This window comes from Galeopterus variegatus, unplaced genomic scaffold (genome assembly GCF_000696425.1).
Source record: "Galeopterus variegatus unplaced genomic scaffold, G_variegatus-3.0.2 Scaffold1127, whole genome shotgun sequence".
Taxonomy (NCBI): Eukaryota; Metazoa; Chordata; class Mammalia; order Dermoptera; family Cynocephalidae; genus Galeopterus; species Galeopterus variegatus.
In genome coordinates, this window is record NW_007727238.1 from 55,668 (window position 1) to 78,039 (window position 22,372).

The 22,372-nt window shown below is 42.2% G+C and overlaps 1 protein-coding gene across 2 annotated transcripts; it reads right to left on the reverse strand.

The window, feature by feature from the left end:
* Positions 1 to 3,484: 3,484 nt before the first annotated feature.
* On the reverse strand, positions 3,485 to 19,451 carry ZNF41 (zinc finger protein 41). 2 transcript variants are annotated; one of them, XM_008574990.1, is made up of 4 exons: positions 18,440 to 19,451; positions 12,991 to 13,117; positions 12,672 to 12,767; positions 3,485 to 5,535 (listed from the first exon to the last, which is right to left on the reverse strand). In XM_008574990.1, exons 1-4 carry the CDS (start codon positions 18,509 to 18,511, stop codon positions 3,485 to 3,487), a joined length of 2,346 nt encoding a protein of 781 aa, XP_008573212.1. In that variant the 5' UTR covers positions 18,512 to 19,451. The 2 variants fall into 2 exon arrangements, with proteins under 2 accessions (XP_008573212.1, XP_008573213.1); XM_008574991.1 differs by lacking the exon at positions 12,672 to 12,767.
* Between the last annotated feature and the right edge of the window lie 2,921 nt (positions 19,452 to 22,372).

A 22,372-nucleotide genomic window follows, 5' to 3' on the forward strand; every position in this document is an offset into this window, starting at 1 on the left:
ATTTCCCTGTTAAATTTTCATCTGCTGCTTACCCAAACAATGTTGCAGCCTCAGGCAGCTGTGATGTTGGCCTTCCCTATTACCTGCTACCAATATTGCTGTTGTTTTTGACAGTACCCCTAGGAATGGAGCTTTTATGGAGCTCCAAGTCAGGTCAGCTCCCTCCAGTTGCAGTAAGGCTTCCATTCCTCCTGGCTACCATGGCCACAGAGCTGGGGATGGGAGCAGCCCCAAATTTAAATGCCACAGACCCCACTATTCTTAATAAGGTTTGGTGGTTTCTCCATTGATAACCGCTTTTCAATGTGACGTATGCCTTTGGTTAATTTCCAGTGTTTTAAAATGCTTGTTTTTGACTTTTTAAAAAAAACAGTTTTACAGTTGCTTTTGGGGGAGGGGATTTGATGAGCTCCTCACTCCGCCATTCCAGAAGTTCCACCTCTGGACAAGTGATTTTTGACAAAAGCCACAATATGGAGAAAGCATAGTATTTTTAGCCAAATGGTGTGGAAACATTTGGGTATCCACATGCAAAACAAAACAAAAAAAGAACTTGGATCCATGCTTCACACCATATACAAAAATGAACTCAAAATGAATCATTGACCTAGATGTAAAACCTAAAACTGTAAAACTTATAGAAGAAAACAGGAAAAAATCATTGTGATCTTTGATTATGCAAAGATTTCTTAGATACATCACCAAAAGTACAACCCACAAAAGAACAAACTGAAAGATTGGACTTCATCAAAATAAGCAGTTCTGTTCTTCAAAAGACACTGTTAAGAGAATAAAAAGACAATACAAAGACTGAGAGAAAACTTTTGCAAGGATAATAGACTCATACCAAGAATATTTAAAGAACTCTTAATGTTCAACAATAAGAAAACAAATAACCCAATTAATAATGGGCAAAAGATTTGAACAGAGACTTCATCAAAGATGCTCATAAAAGATGATCAACATCCTTAATCATTAGGGCAATATAAATTAATATCAGAATATTACTTCATATGTATGAGAATAAGCTATAATTGAAAAAGACTGATAATAACAGGAGTTGGTAAGGATGTGGAGACACTGGAACCCTCATATATTGATGGTGGGAATGTAAAATGGTGCAGCCATATGAGGGACATGCCTGGGTCTTAGGTCTCAGACATCACTGGTCTATCCTGGGGAGATGCTACAATGGTTTGGAGGACAAGGAAATAAAAACTAAGACCACTCTGAGATATCACTATACATGCACCATAATGGCTATAGTAAAAAAGATGGAAAATACCAAGTGTTGGAAAGAATGTGGAACACCTAGAACTCATACTATGTTGGTGGGAGTGTATATTGGTATAGCTACTTTGGAAAGCTGGTTTTGTAAATTTAAGATGAACATATGGATACACTATGGTAGTTCAACTCCTAGGTATATACTGAACAGAAATTCACACATACGTTCACCAATAGATAGCAGCGCTATTCCTAATAGCCTCAAGCTGCAAACAACACAAATGTCTATCAATAATAGAATGGAAAAATATATTGCACCAAATTCACACAATGGAATACAACGTGACAAGGAGAATGAATTATCTACAACTATATGCAACAGTATGGATGAATCTCACATTCATAACATTAATGACAGGATAGACACTAAAGAGTTTATCACTCAATTATATGAAATATAATTGTTTGACTTAATTTATATAAAATGTTTGACTCAGTTTACATAAAATAAAACAGGCAAAACAAATCTATGCTGTTAGAAGTCAGGATAGTGTTCACCCTTGGGTGGGGAATGACCTGGAAGGGGGTGCAGGGAGGGTTTCTAGGGTGCTGGTCATGTTGTTTCTCGATCTGAGTATGTTCAGTCTGTGAGAATGCATTGAGCTGTATGCTTATGATATACACATTTCCCGTATGCATTGTACTGTAATAAAAAAAACCTTTAATGAAATAAAAGACAATTGCATGCTAGAAAGAAAACTTTTTTCTTATGGGTATTGTAAAAAATGTTTAAGGGAAAATGAGGAAGTGTCTATATATCAATGTTTAAAAAAGCAATGCTTTTTCTAGAGAAGTCTTCTGGTCATTCAACTGTAATAAACTATAATTATATCTTAGAATAACTAAGTGCAATGCAATGACTTTATCCCATAGCAACCTACACAAAACTACCCTTAATGTGCATGTAGGAAATGAATACATTTTAACCAAATTGGAAGAAAAACAAAATCTTATGTATTGAAACCCAATTTCTCAATCATTCTTTCCAAACAGGAATCCCAAGGAAAGCAGAGGCATCAGCTAACAAAACTGAAAATCCAGGGTATAATGGCTCAGTTCCACTGTCTTAGGGTCAGTTACTAAGGAGGTGAGGAATCTCTGGTCTTCAGTTTACAGAACTGATAGCTTTGTGGGCATGGGTTAGAGGGCACGCATCCCTTTTATAAGGTGTGAATCACCTGCTGCCCCAGCAGGGAATTAATAAGGGAGTAATTGCCACCTTTAGATGTCTGTAACATTTAATGACTGTATTCCTGTAACATAGGCTAGAGCTGTGCCTAATTTCCAAATTTATAAAGTTAAACTTTTTTTTTTTCCTTTTTGTCTTTTTTACTGACTGGTAACGGGATCGCAACCCTCGGTGTCGCACCCGTACCGGGGACCGGCAACGGGATCGTAACCCTCGGTGTCGCGCCCACACCGTGCTCAACCAGTGAGTGGACCAGTCTCTATATGGGATCCGAACCCTCAGCGGGAGCGCCACAGCGCTCCCAAGCGGTGCACTCTCCAGTGCGCCACCGGGCCGGCCCTATAAAGTTAAACTTTAAGTTTAAAAACTCTGTTTTACTTTTAAAAACATATACCATGGTGACTTCCCAAAGGGAAGAGAAAGAACTGTTAGTTCTTCATGGGAATCTTTACCGTGTCTTATATGTCAATTATCACAAAAAACTTCTGGCTTCTGTGCTTAGATCTGCATTTCCAAATAGGTTTTATGCCTTGACTTCAGTGCCCTGAAAGTGTTTGGACAATGAAAACTCTTTTCCCCACCCTAGAAATTTGAAAAAATTTTGGCCAGTATTGAGCACTTTTATATCCCAAGGTATGAAGAAGTAATCAATACTGATTGTATAAAGTCCTTTATCCAAAAGGTGAAAGTCATCTCCTCAGGTGTTTATTTCTACTTGCAGGAGCTCGAGAGCCCCTGTATCAATTGGGTAACTAAATATGGCTATTGCACAAATGCTTTATCTGAAAGGTCTCCCAATGCATATAATTGCACAGCAATCGTGGTGATGTAGGAACTTGTATTTCCAGTTGACTGAAGGATGCTTGGCTTTGTTTACCTTCTGTTCACTCAAGCCATAGTTTCTCATATCTCTTCCCCCTGCACAATGATTGCAGCATTGGGTGTTCCTCTTCCTCCCTGTGGATATCTGATATCTGACCCAGTTGTGATGTCCAGATGAAGCCTTTTTCAGTCACTAGCTTTATAGCGTTTTTCTCCACTATGAGTTTTCTGGTGTTTAATGAGATTCGATCTGTCAGTGAAGGCCTTCTGACATTCTGTACAAGCATAAGGTTTCTTTCCTGTATGAATTATCTGATGCATACTTAGTGTTGCTTTCTGGATAAAAGCTTTCCCACATTTACTGCATTCATAGTGTCTCTCTCCAGTATGAGATTTCTGATGTATATTGAGGCGTGACTTCCAGGTGAAGGTTTTTCCACAGTCACTGCATTTATAGGGTTTCTCCCTAGTATGGATTTTCTGGTGTGTTATGAGATTTGAGCGGTCAGTGAAGGCCTTTCCACATTCAGCACATATATTGGGCTTCTCGCCTGTGTGAATTTTCTGATGGACACGGAGTTGTGACTTCTTAGTGAAGCATTTCCCACAGTCACTGCATTCATAAGGCTTCTCTCCAGTATGAATTCTATGGTGTGCAATGAAGTGTGATTTCTGGATGAAGGCCTTCCCACATTCAGGACAAACATAGGGTTTCTCTCCTGTATGGATTCTCTGATGCACACTTAGTGTTGATTTCTGGATAAAGGCCTTCCCACATTCCTTGCATTCATAGTGTCTCTCTCCAATATGAGACTTCTGATGTATTTTGAGGCGTGACTTCCATATGAAGGCTTTTCCACAGCCATTGCACTTATAGGGTTTCTCTCCAGTATGAGTTTTCTGGTGTTTAATGAGATTTGACTGATCAGTAAAAGCCTTCCCACACTCAGCACACATATAGGGTTTCTCTCCAGTATGAGTTTTTTGATGTGTAGTGAGATTTGTCCTGTGAGTGAAGACCTTTCCACATTCTGTACATATATAGGGTTTCTCGCCTGTGTGAATTCTCTGATGCACGTGGAGTTGTGATTTCTTAGTGAATGATTTCCCACAGTCACTGCATTCATACGGTTTTTCTCCAGTATGAATTCTCTGATGTGTATTGAAGTGTGACTTCTGGATGAAGGCCTTCCCACATTCAGTGCATACGTAAGGTTTCTCTCCTGTGTGAATTCTCTGGTGCATCCTGAGTGCTGATTTTCTTGTGAAAGCTTTCCCACATTCATTGCATTCATAGTGTTTTTCTCCAGTATGAGTTTTCTGATGTATACTTAGGTCTGAATTCTGGGAGAAGCCTTTTCCACATTCACTGCATTCATAAGGTTTTTCTCCTGTGTGAATTCTCAGATGTCTAAAGAGATCTGATCTCTGGAAAAAGGCTTTTCCACATTCACTACATTTATAGGGTTTCTGCCCAGTGTGAATTTTCTGATGTGTGATGAGGTTTGACCTGAGGGTAAAGGCCTTCCCACATTGAGTACATAAATAGGGTTTCTCTCCTGTGTAAACACTCTGATGTACATCAATTTGTTGCTTCTGAGTGAAGACTTTCTTATTTTTGTCACATTCATGGGATTTTTCTCCATCATGAATTCTCTGCTGCTCAAAGAGATGTGACTTCTGGGTAAAGCCCTTCACATACTTAGTACATACGTAAAGTTTCTCCCCAGTATGAATTTTTTGATGGTGTATGACAGTTTGTTTGTGGCCAAGATGTTTTTCACATTGATTATGTTCACAGGAATTTGCTCCTGTATTAGAATTCTCATTCTTAGCAGAGGAAGAGGTATGGGTAAAATTGTTACCATTTCCACAAATCTTATCAAAGTTCTTTGTTGCACTGTTTCTATTATGATTATGTAAGTTTGAAGTATGCTTCAAACTCTTTCCAAATGTGTCACAGTTATGGAGTCTTTTAATTGAAGGAACAAGCTTGGTAGTCACATTAATTATTTTTTCAATGTTTTTACATTCATAGTCCCTCTCTTTAATCAATACTTTCACTTGACTTAAAGGGTTATTCTGGTTTTCCTGATATCTCTCTAGCTGGTCATTATCTTGCCACAGTTTTTCTAAAACAGGACATAGTGAGTCTTCTATGGGTTGATCAAATCTCTCACAGGAAAAGGAAACGTCTCTAGAAATTCCATGTTGTTGAGTTTCCCCAATATTGTCATCTAAAAAGGAAAAGAAAAATGACATAAAGAACAATTAGCAGTGGATATAAGGTATGTGTAATTCAGACAAGATGAACCCAGAGAAATGGAAGAGTCCACTTGTCGATAATAATGCCAATAATGTAGTAATACAAAATTATCACAGAATACTTACTAGAGGCAAAGCAATTATATACCGTGTAAGATTTGTCAGGTACTGCTCCAAGTGCTTTATACACAATAGCTCATTTAATCCCCACTAAACCTTGTGAGGTAACTACCATTATCGATTGTTTTACAACTGAGAAAACAGGGGCATACAGAAATTATGTAACTTGTTAGATATCAAATAGCTAAATAAGTGAGAGAAATGGGATTTGAATCCTGAGAATCCAGCTCCACTATGTAGGAATAGTGAATAGAGTAACGAGAAGACACTGAAACCTGTTAAGGGGAAGCCTGGCATGGAAGACATATTTCAAAATGTATGTGCTTATTACATATCAGCTCTAAGACCTTACTAACCTCTCTGCTTTCTCTTGCTTCTCCCTCTGAACCATTATGAGCATCAACATTAAACTTATATGCCTCAAACACCAATTCCTTTATATCTATAGGAAAACTTGCAACATTGCCATCCTGTTTTAGACAAACAGTAAATAGACATCTGTGCTCCAACTCTTAAGCAGCTGCAAGTTTCTTTTGGTCCCAGGAATACACGCTTTTGACAAGAAGTGTAAAATAGGGAGGGAAAGCCATGTGTGGCAGAAACTGCCCTTCTTTCATAGTGATAGGATGTGGTGGGGGCCTCACATTCACCAGTCTCAGTTTGTTTTCACCACTGGAATATGAGCAGAAGTGATATGTGCTGCTTCCAGGCAGGCCTGAAGACAGTGGGCAAATCTCCGCTACTCCCTCTTCCCCTTCCCACTGGACTCCACAGTGACCCATCAACTGTGCAGTTGACAAAAATGTCCTAGGAGATGGCAGAGCAATGACTTGGAATGTGGTCCCTGAATGACCTGTCAGGATCAGAAATGACTTGTTAAATTGGACCCATTCACCTCAGAATTCTTATATAATTCTTATATATACATCTACATTTAGCTTGTTGTGCCCCTCTGTGCATATTCAAAATGTGTTGTCCTTCTAATATCAGCTCTAATTTCAGTACACCTCTAGAAAGGTTATATTTGCTACAAATTTATAAAGCAGACACTGTACCACTCATATTGATACTCAACTTGGCACACCTTTATGTTATAACAGAAAGAACTAATACACAAAGGCTGTCAGTGTTAACATTTCATGCAACTCAGTTGTCTTCCCTTTCCAAATATAATGCATGATCCTTTGAATTCCTCTGAGCAGATGCTTGAAGAATCCTGAATGAGAATAAAACATCCTCCTCTGCCTATCTCCCCAAATTCAATAAATTTAAATTCATTATATATTTTCTACATGCTTCACCTCAGAAAACTGAAGAATAAGTGTTCCACTTATCAGTTTATTGCCTCTCAACTCCAAATTCACCCTTCCTTGCCTGCTCTACAAAAATGGACCTGGGTCTCTTTAAATATTTTTTTCCTTTGCCGGGCATGATGTTAAGCTCTGCCAGTACAGAGCACTGGAGAGACACTGCAGGAGGAGGGGGCTTTGCTTCCAGGTTTTAGGGGGCTCACTCAGCAGGCTCTTCCAGCAAGGGCAGCTTGTCTAGCACCAGGCTCCTGTAGAGCCAGTGGCTTCACCAACATCTGGCTCCTGACACGCATGCAGCATCCTCAGCACCCAGGTCTTGTGGTGTGGGTGACTTCTGCAGCACCTGCTCCTGCAGCTCATAGGGCTGCCCAAGCACCCAGCTGGGGCAGCACACTTAGTAGCTTCTCCAGCTCCAGGGTCCTGCAGCACATTGCAGCAGCAGCACCCAGCACCCAACAGCTTACTCTGACACACCTCTGGATGATTTGTAGTGGAATACTTCTAGCGAGACACCTCTCATGAACAGTGATAAGAGTTTGGATGTGTTGTCCCTACCAAAACTCATCTGGAAATCTGATCCCCAATGTGGCAGGGCTGGAACTGTTTGAGTCACGGGGGTGGGTCCCTCATGAATGCATTAATGCTCTCCCTGGGGGAGGAGGGTTAGTGAGTGAAATCTCACTCTATTGGTTCCTGTGAGAGCTGGTTGTTTAAAGACCCTGGCACCTTCCCTCTTTCTCTCTCTTGCTTCCTCTCGCCATGTGATCTGCTTGTACCTGCTGGCTGTCTGCTGCTTTCCACCATGAGCAGAAGCAGCCTGAGTCCTGTGCCAGATGCAGCTGTCCCAGAATTGTGAGCCAAATAAACCTCTTTTCCTTATAAATTACCCAGTCTCAGATATTTCTGTTATAATAACACAAATGGACTAATACAGAAAATTGGTACTGAAGAGTGGAGTGTTGCTATACAGATACCTGAAAATGTGGATGCAGCTTTGGAACTGGGTGTTAGGCAAGGTTGGAGGAGTTTGGAGGACTTAGGAGAAGACAAAAAGATGAGAGAACATTTGGAACATTTTAGAGTTAAATGGTTAAATCGTTGTGACCAGAATGTTGATAGAAATGTGGACAGTAAAGAGGATGAGGTCTCAGATAGAAATAAGGAACTTATCGGGAATTGGACAAAAGATCACCCTTGGTTCACCATAGCAAGGAATTTGGCTGCATTGTGTCCATGCCCTTGGACTTTGTGGAAGGTGAGACTTAAGAGTTGTGAGCCAAAATGTTTGGTGGAAGAAATTTCTAAGGAGCAAAGCAGTAAGGAAGCTGCATGGTTACTTTTAACAGCCTACTCTGAGTTATGTAGCAAAGGCATGATGTAAAGCCAGAATTTAAAAGGGAAGCAGAGGGTAAAGATTTGGAAAATTTGCAGCCTGGCCATGTGGTAGAGAAGCAGACAGCAAAAGAATAATGCAAGCGTGAAGCAGATAAACTGGTTACTAAAGACATTAGCTTGGTGGTGAGGCAGCCAGATGCTAATAGCCGGGACAATGGGAAAAAAGCCCTAAAGGCATTTGAAAAGTCTGGAAGGGTTCCCCACCCATCACAGACCCTGAGGCCTAGAAGGACCGAATTGTCCCAGAGGACAGATCTGGGGCACAGCTGCCATTGGGAACCTGCTCCCTGCATCCCAGCTGCTCTGGCTGGAGCAGCCCTGCCTCAAGCAGCCCCAAGTGTGGCTCATGCAGCAGCTCTGGGGAGTAGAAGCCTGAAACCTCAGTGGCATCCACATAGTGTTAAGTCTGCAGGCCGGCAGGATGTGAGAACAGTGGAGGCATGGCAGCCTCCACCCAGATTCCAGAGGATGTATGGAAAAGCCTGGGGTCCAGGCAGAGACCTGCTGCAGGGGTGGAGCCACTGCAGAGGTCATTTACTAGAGCAATGCCAAGCAGGAAAGTGGGGTCAGAGCCCCCACAGACAGCCCCCATCAGGGAAATGTCTAGTAGAGCCAAGGCAGCAGGGCTGCCGTCAGGACCCCGGATCTGTAAGGCCACTGGCAACGTGCAACACCAGCCTGGAAAAGCCACAGGCAACAGTGCAGCCCACTGGGTTGCACCTGGCAGAGCTGTGGGAGTGAGGCTGCCTGATGCTTTGGGCACCCAGATGCCCCATTGTGCCCAGGATGCACGATTTGGAATCAAAGAAGACTATTTTGGAGTTTTAAGACATAATGTCTGCCCTGCTGGGTTTCAGACTTGTTTGGGGCCTATTCCTCCCTTTTGGAATGGGAATGTGTACCCAATGTCTGTTCTACCATTGTATCTTGGAAGTAGATAAATTTGTTTTTGATTTTTACAGGTTCACAGCTGGAAGGAGTTTTGCTTTTGGTCTCAGATGAGACTTTGGACTCTGGACTTTTAAGTTGGTGCTGGAACAAGCTAAGAATTTTGGGACTTTTGAGATGGAATGATTGTATTTTGTATGTGAGAGTGACATGAGTTTTGGGGGTCCATGGGCAGAATGATAGAGTTTGGATGTGTTGTCCCTGCCGAAAACTCATGTGGAAATCTGATCCCCAATGTGGCAGGGCTGGAAGCTGTTTGAGTCATGGGGGTGGATCCCTCATGAATGGATTAATGTTCTCCCTGGGGGAGGAGGGTTAGTGAGTGAAATCTCACTCTATTGGTTCCTGTGAGAGCTGGTTGTTTATAGGACCCTGGCACCTTCCCTCTTTCTCTCTCTTGCTTCCTCTCACCACGTGATCTGCTTGTACCTGCCGGCTGTCTGCTGCTTTCCACCATGAGTAGAAGCAGCCTGAGGCCCGTGCCAGATGCAGCTGTCCCAGAATCGTGAGCCAAATAAACCTCTTTTCCTTATAAATTTCCTAGTCTCAGGTATTTTGCTATAGTAACACAAGCGGACTAATACAAACAGTTTTCTCTGGAACCCGAGAGAGCAGATTTCCAGCAAGTTCCGCCAGCGTGGCACCATAGCAAATCTTCTGCCATGCCATGAGCCACAGCTGTGCCCTCCTAATGCGGTCTGGATCTCATCCCTGGGAAGTAGGGGAGCCTCTTCCTTGGGCACAGCATTAGCGAATCGGCTGTGCCTTATACTCATATCTGGTGTTCCTTTATTTTTCAGAGTTGTTTTTACTTTTTAGTAGCTAACCCTCATTACTCCAATCTTACTAATAATCTTTATCTTAAACTTTCCCTGTTCAAATTAATGTGTGGTTTCTCACTCCTGATTAGACACTGAGTTATACAATAAGAAACAGGATCTTAGTATGCATTAACTTCAAAACATCATGTTGTATATGATAAATAATACAATTTTTGTCAATTTAAAAAATTAATTAAAAAGAAACAGGCTTTTAAAGCTGGAGACTTTCTAAAACCATAGTGGTAATAGCCTCAGTTACCTCACACCCTAAAATCCTGTGCTTTTTTTCTGAGCTCCTGTGGGACAGAGGATGAGAAAAAGGAAAGAGCCATGTCTGCTGGAGTAATTAAGAGTGTATCATCTGAATAGATAGAGCCCAGAATAAAGAGTCAGATTCAGGGAAGATTATCCAATATGGTAGACATTAAGAAAATATTAAAAATAGAGTTGAAAGGCCAGCTCACTTGGGAGAGTGTGGTGCTGAGAACACCAAGGCCACAGGTTCGGATCCCTATATAGGGATGGACGGTTAGCTTACTTGGGAGAGCGTGGTGCTGACAACACCAAGTCAAGGGTTAAGATCCCCTTACCGGTCATCTTTAAAAATAGAAAAAGAAAAATGAAGTTGAGCAGAGTTTATGGAAATGAAGTTTATGGAAAATATGCAAATACAAGTTTGAACTGGAAATATGTGACCATGTAGTTTATCTCTCTGAAAGAACAGCTTAATTGTCACAGACTAGGAAATGGGAAGCAATCATAGGTTTGTTTCATAAAGCTCATGACAAGATAAACAGAATGTTTTAGGTAATAAAATCTGTCATTAGCATTTAAAATGAACTAGTAACAAGAGTGGAATCAGCAAATCTAATCAGGAATATAATAATCACAATTCAGGCAGAAGAAAACCTGATGCTGATTTTGGGTGATCACACTGGGAACTGAGAAGATGAACTAACTGAGAGAAGAACTGAGAACAGAAAATAAGATCTGCAAAAATGGAAAAGCAGTAGGTACTACAGATTAGTTAAAAAAATGGCTGAGAGGAAATATTTAAGAAGCACTGGCAGAATATGAAAGAATCTGGAAGGTGAGAAGGGTTTCTGACATGTGAGGTGATTATTATGATTTCCGATATACTGGGAATCAAGAGAAACATCTCATAAGAACTACCTGGGTAGCTAAACATAGAACTAAATCTCCAGTAAAAGAGAGAGACTGGGAACATCAAAAGAGTAGGCATCAGAATTTCTGTATGGCTGCATCATTGCATGGACATGAAGAAAAGATTGGTGAATAGGAGACAGGGTCCCCAGAGGAACCTCATTTGTGGGGAAAATGAGGTGGGGAAGGCTGGGAAAAAAAAGCAAATAATAAATTGGATGCAAATCAGTAAACACAAGTTGAAGAAGCTTAACTGAAACAAGGAAAATGTTCTGAACAAGGAAAATGTTTTGAACAAGGTAATTCATAGGAGGGAAACTCAGAAAGATAATAGGTAATTCATGAAATACTCAAGCTAGGTATTAGAGAAATGCAAAATAAAAAATGAGATACCACTTTATACCCATTGTTGGCCAAAAAAATGGGAAACTTTGGTACTACTAATTGTTGGCAGAAACTCTGGAAAAGTAAGAACCCTTTGCACTGTTGCTGGGAGTATAGATTAGTGCAGCCAATCTGAGAATAGTATGGTGGTACTCAGTCGAATTCAGCATGACAGTACTCAATGATTAGGCAAATCCTGTCTTCTCCACATACCCCTGAGAAACTCTCACACCCTATAAGGAAACATTTATATAGAAATTTATTGCAAAGTTGTTTGTATTTGCTGGGAGTTAGACAGAACCCTCGGTGTCCATGACTGGGTGAACAGTTGAGTAAGATGCGGTGCTGGCCCACTGTGAAATGCTGGGCAGTGACTTGAAGAACAAAACCAGATGAACACACTGCAATATGCACAGACCTTAGGGACAAGTGAGAAAAAGGAACAGAATTAAGACACACAGCATGATATGGTTTATATATACTAAAAATACATGCTCATAAACTAATACTTCAGGCTTTAAGAGAATACCACACAAGTTCAAAGATCACACTAGACCAGTTGCCCATGGAGGAGGCATAAGGAATAGATATGGGGAATTGGAATGAAGGGAAGAAATTTTAAAACACATGATTGTACAAGGAAAGAATCTAAGATTGGGGGTGGAGGTGGAGTAGGAAAACTAAAAAGGTCCTAGATAAGATAGGGTGGTATGTGACCTAGAGTATAAAGATTAGAGACAGCTCTCTTGCCAGCCAAGCAAAGAAGAAGACAATAGATGTGGCAAGGGTCATACTGGGAGATGGCATCTACGTATCTGAGGGCTACTGTAAGCTATCACCAATCAACTGCAAAAGTTTAGAACTTTCAAGATGTTATCTTCAGAACCTTTCAAAGGCATCAGCCTCTCCAAGAAAAAGTGAGATTTACTTCCATGTCCCTCATCTGCCTGGGTCCCACTCACTCACCTGGACAGCTCTGATGTGGGGCCTCTCCCTCCAACATCCATGGCCCCTGTCCTTGCTCCAATTTGAAGATGGCCTCTGGTTTGGGGATTTGGTAGCCTGTTAACAGGACATGATACAGGATTGGGTCCAGCTGACTGGGTTTCAAGGGCCTTTCAATGCTCTTCAGAAAGGTACCCAAGTTTCAAAAAGGGGCTGAAGAATCCCAGACAAATAAGGATGACATCATCACACACTTCAGATGTCTCAGAGCACTCAGCAGCTGAGAATGGAAATGCTCTCATCGAGGCCCCTGGCAGATGCATGGGGCGGCTGTGCTTACCCACGGAGAGCAGGTGGCTATAGTTCTCCAGTGTCACATCCCTGTACAGGCGTCTCTGAGCAGCATCCAAGTGCTGCCACTCCTCCCTGCTGAAGTCCACAGTCACATCCTTGAATGACACCAGTACCTGTAAGGACACAATCCTGTTCAAGGCAACATGATCAGCACTGGGGGATGGAAGGAGATAGATAGGAAGTTGGTTTTAATTCTTTTTACCATAATGTATCATATAGAGTTTTCACTAAATACCTAGTTTTGTATTTTATTTTGTAAGAGGAAAGAATTTATTAAAGTATCTTGACACTCATTGTGTGCCACTTTCATTCATTTATTCATTCAGTCATTCTTTTTTCAAAAATGAGGATTTAAATGGGCTTTTTTCAAGTCCTCTAGTTAACTTAGGAACTAGATACAATGAATTTACCAATCGATTATGTGCTAGATGTTGTCCTAGGCAATGACAGTATAGAATTGAATAAAATATAAAACTTAAGGACTTGGATAACCAACATAGGAAGATACAAAGGGGACTAAAGCATCTGGAAGAAAAGGATGGGAAGTATAAGGTTAGGTTACATAGAGATAGTGGGGTAAGAATTATCTAGAAGGGGGAAGCATGAACAAAAGTGTGGAGGAAGGAAAAAAGAAAAATACATGGTGGATTCAGAGAATTACAAATAATTCTATATAAAGGAGAGGAGTCTGTGTAGTATATTGAGAAGGCGGTTATGAGGAAAATTCAGAGATATATTGGGGTCAGAACAAGGAACAAGTCTTTTTTGTCCTAGTAGAGAATGGGCTGCGATTTATATGCAGGAAAAGACCTGATCATAATTGTGTGCTTTAAAACAGTATTCAGATGCATTAGGGGGAATGTTTGAAATGGGAAGACCAGAAGACCAGTCTGGAGATGCACTGCAGAGTTGGTGTGAGAGAATGAGAAAATCTAGACTTAACGTGCTTGTTGTAATGGGGATGTAGAGGAAGGTGTTGATGCCATGTTTTAAGGAGGTAGTACTGGGGGGAGGGTGTGTGTGAGAAAAATAAAGAATTCTCAGTTATTGGTTTTCTACAACCATGTTAGACTGTGATGCTATGTGCTGAGAGAGGGGCTGGGAGAGTAGGAGGCGGTGGGGAAGAGGATGAAACAGGATGTCCTTCAGTGCTTTAGCTCAGCAAATCGGGTTGGCCCAGGGTATAAAACCCAGGGCAGGTTGTTTTCCATGGTCCTTCAGCTGCAGGACAAATGGGGCATGCGCAGATGAGACTCCATCCACCCCAGCAGTTTTCCTGAGCCGTGGGGGACCAGCTCACAATCTTAGGCTTCTGTTGTCCCTTGCTGCCTATCTGTAAATAAGAAACCTGCTCCATGTGACTTGTGTGTGTGGGGGGGGGTTCTGTCTCACTGGACTCAGACAAGCTGGTAGCCAGTGACCAGTGAACCTGCTTTGTCTGCTGCTCCCTGTCCCTCTGACAATTCTCTGTTCCCTGGGGCCCTGCAACTGCTTCTCCCACACTCTGGCTTTCCCTGTGTCCTCTGGCTGCTCCCTGGCCGCTGTTTTCTTCGTCCCCAGACTTCTCCCTGCTCCCTCTGCAGGTTCTTGTTCCCTTCAAGTGTTTGCCATCTGACTATTTCTTGTTCTCTGACTCTTCCTTGGTCCCTCTGCCTACTGTTCCCTCTACACGTTTCTTGTTCCTTCTGAGTGCCCTTGTTCTTATTTATTCCTTCCTTTGATTGTTTCTCTAGCTGTTCATCCCTCCTGTTTCCTGTTCTGCTGTCCTGTGTTCCCTTAGATAGTTGTCCCTCCAGCCTATCCTTGTTCTGTGGCACCATTCTTCTGATGGTGCCCTGTCCTGACTGTTTCCTGGTCCCTAAGAGCCCTTCTTGTTTCTTCCAGCTGCTCCTAGTTCACTTAGACTGGCTGCTGTTGGACTCCTCGGACTATTCTCTGGTCTCCTGATTCTTCCCTGTACCTTGGACAGTCCCTTGAGTACATTTCTAATGTGCTCTCCCTTGATATTCGTGCATCTGCCCCCAGCCCATACTCTTAACCTCTAGAGGGCAGTGCTTCTGTGTTCTGTGCCACGTCTGGATTCTGTACTCCCATCGTCTCCATTACTCATATTCCATCTGACTACTGGCTGGTTCCACTAGTTGTTTCCTGGGTAGGGTAACAACCATCCCAGTTTGCCCAGAAATTTCCCTATTTTAGCACCGAAAGTCCCATGTCCCCTCAGTCACTGGCAAACCAAGATGGTTGGTCATCCTACTCCTGGGAACTCTGGCTGTACCCAACCTCTCCCTGGATTCTTCAACTGTGCCCTAACCCCAGTGACCACTGCCTGGGACCTCTGGCTGTTAACTTGCTTCAGTCATTTATACTATCCCTTCTGATTCTTCTCTAGGCTTTCTAGCTGTTCCCTGGTCAATCAGGCTGCCACCCCACACAAGGCACACATTGAGCACTCATGTTGCCTGTCCCCTAGTTCCTCTGGTTATTTCCTGGGACCTCTGGTTGACACCCAGCCCCATGCACATTTTCGCTGCTCCTTCTAGCTGTTCCCCAACCTCAGTGACTGTTCTTTGCACCATGTGTTCCCTGCTAACCTAGGCCTTTCCTCAGCCATAGAGGCTCTTCTCGCACCTCTCCAACTGTTTCACAATTTCTATTCCTTCCCTGATCCCTCCACCTGTTCTACAGCCTCAGCAACTGTCTCCTGGTCCCTCTGGTTGGTACCCATTCTCAGGGTCACGTTTCCCATCTCCTCCATTTCTTGTGCCTTATACCTCTGCCTTTTCCCTATGCCCTCAAATTCTCCTCTAAACCAAGGAACTGCTCCCTGGCTCGTCTGGAAGTTGCTTGTCCCTCAGGCTCATACCCACCTCCTTGAATGTTTTCGCTTTTTCCATTTTATCTGATGCTTCTGTTTCCTCATCCCTCTGGATGGTCCCTGCTCCTGGCTTCTGTCTGGTTCTTCTATTTCCTGGTCCCTCTTATTTCATGATCTTTCCGATTGTTCTTTAACCCTCTGGCTCTTCCCCGATCCCCAATGATCACCATTTCTCCAGCCTCTCTGGCTGCCACCCAGTGTCTGACATGTTTCCTCTGTTTGTCCCACTGTGCCTCCACCTGCTCCCAGGACCCCTTGGCTGTTCTCCATCTCCAGTAAGTACATCATGGCCCTCCAGCTGTCCCCTCGGTCTTCTTTCTCTTACTGACTCCTCTGCTTGTTATCCAGCTCTAGCTACTATTTCTCGCTCCAGCTGGCTGCTCCGCAACCCCTGGGGACATTTTTCACTGTTTTCTTGGTATCTCTTCCTACACCCTGCTCCCTGACATCTAATGAAAAAACCAAGAACCTAAGAAATAAGTGAATAACTAATATTCACCAGAGTCTTGGCCATTTCCATCTCTTCTTGGGAAGGGCCAGAGATCTGTGGCTGGGAAGGAAGAGATGAATGGAGAAATGTGCCTTGCAGAGCCCAGAATCATTAATCTGGAATCCTCACACATCAGCTGGGCAAGAGGCCATCTCCAGGACTGGGGATGACCACACTGTTGTGGCCCCAACCCGTGGGTCTGTGACTGATACGATGAGCAGAGTTTAGACAAGGCAGAAGTGTACTATCATCAAGCATTGATTCATTTATCCTTTAGTGCCCCTATACCTTTGATTCAAAAATATAATTTCAATGGCTTGGGCAAAAAGATTTAAATGTAGGAATTTTACTATAGCAGTTTTAATCACAATAGAAAACCTGAAACACTCTCAGTACACAATAGTGGACTGGTTGTGGGGTGATGGGGAGATGTTGGTCAAAGTGTACAAAGTTTGTGATAGAAGGAACAAGTTCTTGAGATCTATCACACGGCATGGTGACTATAGTTAATAACAATGTAATATATATTTCAAAATTGCTAAGAGACCAGATTTTAAATGTTCACACCACAAAAGAAATAAGTATGTGAAATGATAAATATGTTAATTAGCTCGATTTAATCATTCTATAATGCATACATATACCAAAATATTACATTGTACCCTGTAAATATGTACAATTATTATTTGTCAATTAAAAATAAAATTTAAAAGATAGTGGACTGGTTAAATTATGGACATCATATGTGTCCATATGATGAAGAAAAGTATTTATTTTTTTATTATTATATTATTATTTTATCATTAAATTTTTTTCATATGAAGAAAAATATTTTCTAGAAAATTATCTTAAACTGCCAAGTTAAAAAGGAGATAACCAAATGGTATGTATCGATGTTTAAACTTTAGCTATATTGTGTATGGTATGCATGCACACTTTCAGCCCTACACCTGTACCCACACACATGCATGACGCACACACGAAGGACCAAACGACTGGAAGGAAATATAGTTAAATGTTAATTAACATTTAACTTTGAGAAATGCTGGAATTACAAGTAATTTTTCATTCTCTTCTATTTTCTAACATTTTATTATGAAATTATAAAATGATAAAAAAACAAAATAATATTTAAAAGTTTAATATTATTCTAATGACCCCATGACCTTGAGCCCCTGTGATGACGAGCCCTTCCCCAGAGGTGACAGCATTGCAGGAAGATCTGACAGGACGGAGCTATGGGCAGGGACTGGCTCGCTCATTGTCCTCCTCTGCTTACAGAATCTCGAAGGGGGGTTCAGATCCCCATACTGGCCAGCCGCAAAAAAAAAAAAAAAAACTCAAAGGGAACTCTGAGTGGGACACTTGGTCTCTTCTGTGGCACCATGAGAGTAGAGGAGAGTTGGAAGACCTGGCTCTGGCCTAGTGCTGTCATCGCCAACCTGAGAGGCCTGGGCCAGTCTCGCACCTTCTCAGGCCATTTTATTTATCTCTGAAGGGAGGAGGAAAAGCCAGAAGGCCCTAGAGACTGTGGTCGCCCTACTTCTCTGCCAGTCTCTCAGTTCCAAAGAAAAGGGATTTTTTTGCACCTAAATCAAGATACAGGAGAAATCATTAGATCCCGAGTAACCAGAGGGAAAGGGGACTCTGGTGGGATCAGCTGAGCACCTGTGAAGAGCCCATGGAGAGTGACAGGCCCTGCGCAGTTTGGGGGAGCATCTCCCTGTCTATGGCAGGTGGCTGTTCCCAATTGGACCTCACCTTCAATACCCTGCTGGGAGCTGCTACCCTTGTCCCAAGGCCCTGGGGCTGGAACCTCCACATCTTCCCCCTCTTCCATCAACTACGTCACATTTTCTGCTGAAACACACAGGCCTTGGGACATGGTGACATCAGCCATATGTTGCTCACTCTCAGTGGGAGGATCCTGATCTGCCTCTGGGGCAGCAAAGCTGGAATCTGCTGCTTCCTGTGACTCACCTGCCCCTTCTCTGAGGCACTGGGGACAGGTCAGGGATATCTCCTCACTGAATGAATTCCTGCCCTTGGGGTCCTCTCCCTCCTCACCTCACATGAGCTGCCATGTCCCTCTGTAGCCAGGGCTGGGTACCAAAGGGGAGAGTCCCTGTCAGCTGCCATGTTCACAGTGGGCCTCAGCCCTCAGGCCCGCCTGCTGACAACTGTGTTCTTCCCAGGAGCTTGAAGCCGGCTTGGCATCTGTGGACTCAACTGGAGCTGCTGAGGCCAGGTAAGCTGGGGTCAGAAAGAGGGTCCTGCAGTTCTTACTAGGGGGCTGGCCCCAGGACTCTGCAGAGGCTCCAAGAAACCTGGAAAGACAGTGTCCACATGGTTAGTCACCCAACATTCACCTACAAATGCTTTCTAGGGGCACCAAGGGGCAGCTCACTGTGCCAGATGCTGCAGAAAAGTTCAGTAAAACCAGCACCAAGTACTAGCATGGAATATGGGAAAAACTCACAAGATTTGATATAAAATGAATGAGGGTTTGAATTCTAGCTCTTCTTTCTACGTTCCAGCTAAAATCCAGAGAAGTCACTTTAGGCTGAGTTTCTTCATATTAAAACAGGATGAAAGCATCTATCTCATAGAGTTGTTAGAGTTAAATAAAATGATGCTTCCAAAGCACCCACACATTCCTGGCACCTGGAACACACTCAGTTAAGATTAAATATTGCAATTATTACAAGGTGCAAGGCATGTTTTATTAGGTACCTCACTTAATTTTCACTCATCCTGTGGACTAGACATTATTATTATTATTACTCCCATTTACCATCAGATAGGGCTGTTCAGAGATATTAAGAAATTTTCCCAAAGATCACTCAGATTAAGGGGAAGGACAGGAATTCAAATCCAGATATTCCTGACTCCAAAGTGCATTTTCTTAACTAGAGAACCGCATGGTATTCTATTCATGGTACAGTCACAATAAACATTATTTGTTTCCTGCTGTCTTCAAAGTGCTCTGGCTGAGTGGTGTCCATATCACAAATGCATAAACTGAGCTTCTGTATAATTCAGTGCACATTCTGGACAACTTAAGAGTCCACCCTCCTTTGTCAAAGATGAAAACTCAGGGCTGGCTGGTTGGCTCAGTTGGTTAGAGCATGGTGCTGACAACACCAAGATCCAGGGCTCAGTCCCTGTACCAGCCAGCTGAAAAAACAAACAAACAAATAAACTTAAACTCATCCCTCTCCCGCATAATGCCCATCTGGGCCCTGAAAACCAGCCAGTCTGCATAGGCTCTAAATCATTAGCCCACATTGCTTGACAAAAACTGTGCCTCCAAATAGTGTCATCAACTTGTTTCCACAGGCTCCTCAAATAATCACCAACACAGGAAATACTCCCTCAACAGAAAACCAACATTGATCTGCTCTAGGGGTCAAAATACTGAACCTGTGGGGGCCAAACCTGACCTGCTCTAGGACCACATAACTTACAAACCATATATAGAATCAGTGACCACCATAAATCCCTCAGTAATAGACCTTCCAGTCCATCACAAAACAATGCAGTCTTGCAATAACAAATGTCCACAAGCCCCAATCCATGACTTCTACAGGCCCCGCAAAACTGACTCCCAAAGAATTGTAATCCCTTGAGAATCCCAGGATTGCAATGAATCATTCATCACTTTGGTGTTCCAATAAATAAACTCTCATGAACCAAATCAATGAACTCAGATACATTCCAACTCACATAAAACCTCAAGAATTTCTACAGAGGTCCCAAACACCCACATGTCTCCTATTATTTCTTCTCAAGGATTCCCCAAAATTGTCACTCACTGCCCCCATATGAATGACAGCTATTGACTCTGAATTATCTAATCCTATGGGACCCTAACTCATTGGTCCTCCCGCACAGAAATCCCTGCAATCTTTGACTGCCAGAGGAACCCAATCAACCCCAAACTTGATTTGGCATTGAGATTAAAGGATAAAAAGAAAACCTAAAGTATTTCCATGCAGAAACAAGCTATTTACAATGAAAAGGGATCACATGGCACTAGACTTATTTGCAACAATAGAAGCCATATTAGAAGAAAACATCTACAAATTGTGAGAAAAGAACAGATCCAAAAATTTTAAACCTACCCTAGCTAGATACGATTCTTCTATCAGAGCAAAAGAAAGACAACTTTAGACATAAAAGCATTTATAGCATAATATGCCAATATTCCAATCTCATTAGAATACTCAAGGGAAGGGCCGGCCCGGTGGCGCACTGCTACAGTGCGCCGCTTGGGAGCGCGTTGGCTCTCCCGCTGAGGGTTCGGATCCCACATACAGACCAGTTCCCGCTCACTGGCTGAGGGTTGCGATCCGTTGCCAGACACGAAAAAAGACAAAAAAAAAAGAATACTCAAGGGAATAGTCAATTATAAACTGAATAGTAACAGAACAATTAAAATAGGAGGAAGGCAGTTTTGAAATATGATTCCTGCAATTGATATATAATTATATCTGAATAAATAAAAATAACGTTATGGGGCATTTGGAGTAAATAAGGCTACTGCTATTACTAAGTGAAAATTTTAAAAACTTTGGGAAAATTTACTGAGTAAAATGAGGAGAAGGCAAATTATGCATCTTCATGGGCAGATATTGGTACAATATTATTTTGATCTAGTAATAGGATTTTGTATGTTTCCACCATAAAGAAATGATAAATGTTTCAGTTGATGGATATGCTAATTACCTTGATTTGATCATTATACAGTGTATCAAAATATCACATCGTACACCATAAGTATGTACAATTATGTGTTAATTAAAAATTAAAACAAAAATAAAGAACACTAGCTCAAAAAAATTAAGGACTTCTGTTCATCGGAGGACAAAACTAAGAGTGAAAAGGCAAATCCTACAGTGGGAGAAGAAAATGGCAATGCATTTATCTGACAAATGGTTAATATCTCAAATATATCAAGAATTTCTAGAAATCAATAAAAGCAATAGAAAAAGAGCAAAAGGAACAGGCATTTCACAAAGAAAATATACAAATGGCAAATGAGCATATGAAAAGATGCTCAACTCCATTAGCAAGGAAATAGAAATTAAACTACAATAAGATAATCCTTCATCATACCCACCAGCAATGGCTAAAATGAAAAAGAAGGGAAATAACCAAAAGTTGGCAAGGATATGGAGCAAGTGAAACTCATAAATTGCTTGCTAGGAGCATAAAATAGTACAAAAACTGTGTGGTAGTGTCTACTAGTGCTGAGCACATGCATATCCTATGACCCAGCTATTCCAATCCTAGGGATGTACCCAAGAGAAATGTGAATATATGTTTACCAAAACACAAGTACAATAACGTTCATAGTAGCTTTATTCAAAACTGGAAATTATACAAATAGCCAACATTAGAATGGATAAACAAGTTGTGCTATATTTGTACAAGGAAATACTCAACAGCAACAAGAAAGAACAAATTGCTAAACACAAAATGTGTGAATCTCATCTCATGAACATTATGTTGAGCCAAAGAAGCCAGGCCCAGAAGAACAATGAAGCAATGCTGTTTGATTACATTTATATAAATTTCAAAAACATGCAAAATGATTCTATTCTGGGGCTAGCCAGTTACAACGCTCAGCTGGTTAGAGCATGTCCTTATAACACCAAGGTCAAGGGTTCGGATCCCCATATAGGCCAGCTGCCAAATAAATAAATAAAACTAATCTATGCTGGCAGAAGTCAGGCTATTGGTACCCCTTGGGAGGAGGTTAGTGACTGGAGAGGAATACAAGGGGGGGCTTCTTGAGAGCTCGTAACGGGCATTTCTACATCTGGGTGGTGGCTATGCAGGTTTGTCCAGTCTGTTAAAAAATCACCAAGCTAGGGCCGGCCCGGTGGCGCACTGCTACAGTCCGCCGCTTGGGAGTGCTGCGGCGCTCCCGCCGAGGGTTCGGATCCCACATACAGACCGGTTCCCGCTCACTGGCTGAGCGAGGTGCGGGCGCGA

What these genes read in the sequence shown, in the direction of transcription:
- ZNF41 (XM_008574990.1), bottom strand. Translation starts at nt 18,511, where the DNA reads ATGGCAGCTGACAGGGACTCTCCCCTTTGGTACCCAGCCCTGGCTACA. An exon ending in TAGCCACCTGCTCTCCGTGG is followed by an intron (nt 12,768 to 12,990) that starts GTAAGCACAGCC and finishes TCCTGTTAACAG; the next exon opens with GCTACCAAATCCCCAAACCA. An exon ending in CCCACATCAGAGCTGTCCAG is followed by an intron (nt 5,536 to 12,671) that starts GTGAGTGAGTGG and finishes TTTCCTTTTTAG; the next exon opens with ATGACAATATTGGGGAAACT.